General features: G+C 37.4%; 1 protein-coding gene across 1 annotated transcript; it reads left to right on the plus strand.

The window, feature by feature from the left end:
- Window positions 1-1887: 1887 nt before the first annotated feature.
- Window positions 1888-4404, plus strand: LOC143886052 (zinc finger BED domain-containing protein RICESLEEPER 2-like). Its single transcript, XM_077390039.1, has 3 exons — window positions 1888-1938; window positions 2059-4060; window positions 4337-4404. Exons 1-3 carry the CDS (start codon window positions 1888-1890, stop codon window positions 4402-4404), a joined length of 2121 nt encoding a protein of 706 aa, XP_077246154.1.
- The last annotated feature ends 3435 nt before the right edge of the window (window positions 4405-7839 follow it).

The following is a 7839-nucleotide window of genomic DNA, read 5'->3' on the forward strand; positions in this document are numbered from 1 at the left end:
CATTGAAACCTTTTCAAACCTTAAATGAAACCCTATGAACTAGAGTGAAATCCAACATGAAATATGCCGAAACCATTGAAAACCTAAATGAAACCTTTTCAAACCATTGAAACCCATTGAAATCCTAACTGAAACCCCTTAAACCATTGCAAGCATTGAAACCCTAAATGAAAGAATTCAAACCCCAACTAAAACCCTAACTCAAACCATTCACAACTATTGAAATCCTAAATCAACCCTAAATTTTACCCTAAACCATTGAAATACTTTGAAACCCAAAATGAAAATAATGAAACCCTACATGAAACCCTTTCAATCCCAAGATGCTGTTTGAAACCCTAAATGAAACCCTTTCAAACCATTGAAACCATTGAAACCAAACCCTAAATTAACCCATTCAAACCACTGAAACCATTGAAACTAGGGTTGCAACTTGGGTCGGGTTTTACCCGGCCCGCATCAGCCCGGCCCGAAAAAAGCATGGGCCGGGTTCTAAGTGGTTGGGTAGGGAGTTGGGTCGGTTTTCACTTTCCAAAGCCCGAGTGATTCTCGGGTCGGGCCGGTTTTAAAGGTGGAAAACCCGGCCCGACCCGAGAACCCGCATTTTTTTACTTTTTGATTTTGTATATTATAAAATTATACTTGTGTGTGTGTGGAGAGAGAGAGAGAGAGAGAGAGAGAGAGAGACCGGTCAAATACTCAAATCACAAGTTCGTAACAGAGAAAAAACAACGAGTCATAAATTGGAAGTTCGTAACAGAGAAAAAAAAGGCCTCTCTCTCTCTCTGTAAAAGAGAAACAAAAGGCCTCTCTCTCTCTCTCTCTCTCTCTCTCTCTCTCTCTCTCTCTCTCTCTCTCTCTCTCTCTCTCTCTCTCTCTCTCTCTCTCTCTCTCTCTCTCTCTCTCTCTCTCCCTCCTCCGTCCTTCACTCCTTCGTCTCCCCTCGTGAGTGGACTGTTGGAGGAACCGAGGAAGGTCTCTCTCTCACACACTAAACCAAGGTCTCTCTCTCTCTCTCTCTCTCTCTCTCTCTCAGCAAAAGCGAGAAGGGGGTTTTCTGGAATTTTTTTTTTTTTTTTGCAGTGAGAACTGAGAATTTGTGGAGTTCAAAAACCCTAAGCCCTTATTTGTTTTGGATTTTTAGAACCGACTATGAGTTCAAAAACTTATTATTGTACCCTAAACCCTAAGCCCCTATTTGTTTTGAATTTTTAGAACCGACTGTGAGTTCAAAAACTGAGTATTGGACCCTAAGCCCTAAGCCCCTATTTGTTTTGGATTTTTAGAACCGACTGTGAGTTCAAAACTGATTATTGGACCCTAAGCCTAAGCCCCTATTTGTTTTGGATTTTTAGAACCGACTGTGAGTTCAAAAACATATTATTGGACCCTAAGCCCTAAGCCCCTATTTGTTTTGAATTTTTAGAACCGATTGTGAGTTCAAAAACTGATTATTGGACCCTAAGCCCCTATTTGTTTTGGATTTTTAGAACCGCCTGAGTTCAAAAATTGATTATTGGACCCTAAGCCCCTATTTGTTTTGGATTTTTAGAATCGACTGTGAGTTCAAAAACTGATTATTGGACTCAAGTTATTGTTTTAACTTTGACCAATAAATTCACAATCAGATACCAAAATCCAAAGAAAAACAAGTCCTTTGGATTTTGACAATGATTTGGACCCTAAGCCCCTATTTGTTTTGGATTTTTAGAATCGACTGTGAGTTCAAAAACTGATTATTGGACTCAAGTTATTGTTTTAACTTTGACCAATAAATTCACAATCAGATACCAAAATCCAAAAAAAAAAAACAAGTCCTTTGGAATATGGTTCATCTATTTTCATTCTGTCTTTGTTTAGAGCATCCAGAGGTTACATCAATTGTACATGGAAATGGAAATGGAAATGGAAATGGAGGATATCGACAATGATATTGATGTAAGATTTATTTTTTTGCTTAGTATAGCTATGCATCTATCTCATTCTCAATTATGTAGCGTCCACTTAATCGTTTAACCCTTTTGTTTGTTATCAAATAATTACTTTTGTATCATATAGGAATTAAATTCTTCTGAGAATGCCGCTAATACTATTAGCACTGCTGGAGGTTCCACAACGAATACATCTAAGAAAAGAGCGTCTTCAGTCAAATCTTATGTGTGGAAACATTTTACAAAGGACAAAACAAGTGTAGGATTGAATCAGAAGGCTAAGTGTAATTATTGTAAAAAATTCTTAGCATGCCCAACCAGTAGTCTTATAAGGCATCTGAAAAATACATGTATACCGTACTCGACAAGAGATAAGAGACAGAAATTATTGGCTTTTAATCCAATTAGAGAGGGTGATGATGGTGAGGAAGGGGCAGGTCTTACTCCTTGGGTGTTTAACCAAAACCGAGCTCGAAGGGAATTGACAATCATGTTAATCATGCTTGAACTGCCATTTAATACTGTTGATAAGGTTGCTTTTCGAAATTTTATGAGGGTAGTTCAACCTCGGCTCAATATTGTGTCACGCACAACTGTGAGGAAAGAAGTACTGAATATCTATGGAGAGGAGAAGTCTAAATTGAAAAGATTGATAAGTACATGTCAGAGGGTTTCTTTAACTGCGGATATGTGGACATCAAATCAGACTTTAGGTTATTTATGTCTTACTGGACATTTTATTGATGATAGTTGGAAGTTGCATAAAAAAATTCTTAATTTTTGTATGGTTCCAGCTCCACATAGTGGAGAAGTTATGGCCGATGTAGTTGAAATGTGTTTGATTGAATGGAACATTTCTAAATTAACTACAATTACATTGGATAATGCTTCGAGTAACAATGTACTTGTGAGAACACTTGCTCCAATCCTTTCTAGAAAAGGAATGTTCCTACAAGAAGGTCGATTTTTCCATATGCGTTGTGCAGCACATGTGATCAATCTCATAGTACAAGATGGGTTAAATGAGATAAAAGAATCGGTCACTGTCATTCGAGGTAGTGTCAAGTATGTTAGAGGTTCACAAGCTAGAAAGCAACAGTTTGAAGAGTGTGTTTTGCAAGAAGGAATTTATAATAAGAAAGGCTTATGCATAGATGTGTGTACGAGGTGGAACTCCACATTTCTTATGTTAGAATCTGCCATACAATTTGAGAGTGCCTTCACCCGCTTAAAGGTACGGGATTCTAACTTTGCAAGAGACGCTCCTACTATCGATGATTGGAAGAAGGCTAAAGTTATTTGCACTTTTCTGAAAGTTTTTTTTGATGCAACAAAGCTTTTCTCCGGCCATAAATATACCACTTCCAATCTTTATTTTCATGAAGTTTTTGAAATTCAAGTACGCTTGCGTGATATGGCAAATCATGATGATGTATCTATTAATTTAATGGCTAAGAAGATGCAAATTAAGTTTGATAAGTATTGGAAGGAATGCAATGTAATGTTTGCTATTGCAGTGGTTTTGGATCCCAGGTATAAGATTGAATATCTTAGCTTTATGTATGATGAAATTTTTTCCAAGGATGAAGCTAAAGCACAAGTTTCATGTATTAAGCGGGAGACATTTGCAATTTATGATGAGTATGTATCTACTTATAGTTCAAGGCAAAAGCGTGTTGTACACTCAATGGAAAAAGATCTAGAAGTGGATAGTGGAACTTGTAGTGGTGAGAGAAGGATTTCAAATATGCAAGAAAATTTTTTCAAGATGAATGCAGCGAAAAATAATGTAGGGTCGTCATCGGAGTTGGAACAGTACTTGGAAGAAAAAAATCATCCCACTGATGACTTCGATATTTTGAGTTGGTGGAAAATTAACAGCTCAAAATATCCTCAACTTTCTCATATGGCTCGTGATATCTTGGCCATTCCTGTATCTACGGTTGCTTCAGAGTCAGCTTTTAGCACTGGAGGTAGAGTTCTTGATAATTATCGAAGTTTATTGAGTCCTGGGGTTGTGCAAGCATTGGTCTGCACTCAAGATTGGCTACGAGAGGATACATGTGAGGATACGAATGAAGAAATTGAAGTCTACCAACATGAAAATGATATTGAAATCATTGAATCAGGTACTTTAACAACTCATTTGCTTTGATAAGTATGAATATATTTGAAAAATTCTTATGTATTTTTTTCCTTTTTTGAAGGCCTCGCCGAACCTCTACAAATTCCGTAGCATGCAACAATCTTGCCATATCTATACCATATTTTGAGATGGGGTAAATTTCATTTGTGAATTTTTTAATCATGTATGTTACTTTTAATCACGTTTCAAAAAAACACTCACATATTATTTTTATACTTTTCTAAATAGTTGAGTGATCCTCTTTTCTTTCTGGTTGCAGAGTTGAATGATGTGTTAGGCGTCGTTATGTTTTCACCGCTCCGGAGCTTGATGACTAAGATTGAATGACTCTCTTTTTGCATTTCAAACTCTCTTATATGTGTCACAGTTGCAATTGTGGTTAAAAGGAACAAGGAACTTTTTTGCCTCAAATAACTTCCAACTTAAATGCATCCACAAGTTTGTTCCATATTTATTTTCTGCTGGAAAGTATGATATTTTAATATGTGTCCACATATTTGTCTATATTTACTTTTTGCCAAGCCTAAATTGTCTCTCACCATATTGGCCCAATGAATTAGGCAATAGAGCTGAAAGAAAAAAGATTGAGTGCAATTAACAGGCTGGAGTAAAGAGTTTGAGTGAGCTCAAGGATAACATAAACACAGACACAGAGCCAAAGAAGCTTGTGTTTGACACCATGAGGTTTGAAGAGTATGTGATTTTACTCCAGTAGACGAGAGAGACTAATGACTTCAGTATTATGAAGCCAATGATCATAGGAATACAATTTGAGTGTCTTATGTGGGATTGTAACAGTTCAGTTGTCCTATGCTGGAGTGAAAATTTTACTCTGTGTTGGCAACAGAAAAAGAAACACATGATAGAGGAAAGGGCTATTCAAATATTCTTGTATGGAAGACAAAGTCAGTTTACAAATTTTATTTCTGCTTGGAATATAATTAGAGGTCTAAGTGAAGCCGTAAAGTTTAGAGGTCAGTTTAAACTTAGATGTCACACCCAAAATTCTGCTCTGCCTACTTCCATTGCTGCAATCAATAGACCTATGAGGTCCAGTGAATAAGGGCAGTCCTCCTACGAGTCCTTTTTCCATGAATATGTTATGGCTGCTTTGTTTGGTTTGGTATTTTGTATTTGGTATTTCTAGGCCAAATATGTAGCCGCTTTGTTTGGTTTGGTATTTCTAGGCCAAATATCCCCCATTCATTTGGACAAGAAGCTGATATTATGTCTAAAGGTTGAATCTAAGTCGACCATGAAGCCCAAAAGAAGTACAATAACAGTATGGCTTTGTTTTTCTTCTGCTAATTGTGAACATTTATATACACATAACCGTCTGTAAAAGGAACAAGGAACATTTATATACCATGTTATCAAATGGTTCCAGGGCCTCCAATCTAACTTAGGCATTCTGTTTATGCTGTGGGAAAAATGAGTTTTGGTGGCCTGTAAAATGTTAATTAAGAATCTTCTTCACTAGTAATTTTCTCCTTCAATTATTGTCATGAAAAATCTTCATCATCCTCCAATATTTAGCATCTTTTCATTTATCCAATCATGCTTCTAGAGCCTCCAATTTAAGCAAGGCATTCTGTTTATGGCCTAGGAAAAGTGAGTTTAATTTGGTAGCATGATGAATAAAATTAAGAATTTTCTTCACTAGTAATTCTCTTCTGCAACTATTATGTCATGAAAAATCTTCCTACAACTCCGATATCTGGGATCTTTTCATTTATGTAATTGAAAGTTTCAAAAGGCGATGATATGAAAAAACCCGGCCCGGCCCGACCCGACCCGAGAAACTACCTCGGGTAGGGCCGGGTATAACAATCCTGGGTTTTCCAAAAAAAAACCCGACCCGACCCGACCCGAGATAGTTTCTCGGGTAGGGTAGGGTTTTAGAAAACCCGACCTGCCCGACCCGAGTTGCAACCCTAATTGAAACCCTAAATTAAAGCATTGAAAAACCCTACAACAAACCCTAAACCGTTCAAACCCATTGAAACCCTAAATGAGATCATTGAAACCATTTAAAGCTCTAAATCAAACCCTTTCAAACCAAAAATCAATGCCCAACGTTTCAAAACCTACAAACCCTATATCAAGATATTTTCCTCCTAACAATTAATAGTTCCAGCCCATTGAAACCCTCAAAATTCCGAAACCCTCCAAATGAAACCACTTCGAAACCATTTCAAAGCCTTAAAAATTACATACTAATGCATATCCGTTTCACACACTTGTCAAGAGGCACTTAAAAGAGCTTCAGAGAGCAATGTAGAGCAACATACATTGTTGAAAGTGTGTGAGATCCAACCCCTAAAAAAAACCCAAAATAAAATAAACCCTAGAAGAAATATTTGAAAATTACCTTCGTGTAGGGGAGGAAACTGAATTCCGGCGAGAGGGGGTGCTTTCCGCCGACTATGTCGTGCTTCCGGTGAGTAGAACGGGCTTCGGGAGAGACGTACGAGGTCGACGGCGAGTTTCTCCGTCGAGATAAACCGTCCTTTCGGAAGAGAGAATGGGAAAAGTGAGAAACGGTGAAAGTTTATGGGATCCTGCTTCCGGCGAGTACAACGGCTGTCGAGAGCGACGTCGGAGACGAGTTTCTCTGGCGAGTTTCTCCGGCGACTCGTTTGGGAAGAGAGAAACAGAGAGAAACAGAGAGAAGGTTAAAGGGTTAAAAGTAAAAACTCATAGGTTAAAAGTAAAACTAAAGAGGGGTATTTTCGTCTTTTAAAAACCTGACAACCCCTCTTTTACAAATTCTGCAACTCTACCCTTACTTCACAATATCATGAAATCTTTGCATTTTCCTAACAAATTTTCCTTTATTTAAATTGGCTCCCAAGAGCATTTCGATAAATGTAATAACCTTTGATAGCTGTTTACGTAATAAAAGACAAAATGAGTTAGTGCAGTTATCAAAACATGCAGTGCCAATATCAGTAGCCTAAACCTATTATAAACTGACATTTATATCCTTGTTTTATCGTGACAGTTTGAAGCACTGACAAAATCGTGTCTTCATATCGTTTCCCTTCTTAAAATAACGTAGTGTGGATATCAACTCCCACCAAGTAAGGCCATATTGCTTGTATTAATAATAGACAAGACATTATATGCAGTGTATGGTTATAACGCGTTATATTAATTAAACCCCACACTTTCTTGTCTGGGAAATTATGTATTGGCCCTTTTTTTCTTATTACTTGGTTGGGACTTGGGACAACACCCTCTAGCTTAAAAGAGTAGCAGTCAAAAACAAGGTTTTAAATTTCGGTTTCGGTACCGATTTCGGACCCCAACGAAATCCAAAATTTCGGGGCGAAATTCCAAAATTCCAAAATTTTGGGCAGAAATTCCGAAATTTTGTAACATTTCGTTTTTTTAAGAAAATGACATTTTCTCGAAATTTCAGGAAATTTCGGATTTCGGCCGAAATTTAAAACCTTGGTAAAAAATACACTAGAAGGGGCCGTCTCAGGTTAAAAAAATGGGCAAATATATCACCTCATTTTCTTGTCTCTATATCTTCAACTATACGTTCTACATCAACAATCAAGAAAAGAAGAAAAAGTGAGCTTGAAGTTGGGAATAAATTATAATGATCTACATTTGGTCCCACATTGGACATATGTGTAAAATTTGAACCGTTGATCTAGTTGATCATCACGAGGTGACTCACATGATCTTAGTCTCATCCGTAAGATTGAGGCCCACAAAAGTCATATGGTTTCTCTTCGCTTGGCGTGGAAG

This window comes from Tasmannia lanceolata, unplaced genomic scaffold (assembly GCF_043159265.1).
Source record: "Tasmannia lanceolata isolate RefF3 unplaced genomic scaffold, GAP_Taslan_0.1 ptg000011l, whole genome shotgun sequence".
Lineage (NCBI taxonomy): Eukaryota > Viridiplantae > Streptophyta > Magnoliopsida > Canellales > Winteraceae > Tasmannia > Tasmannia lanceolata.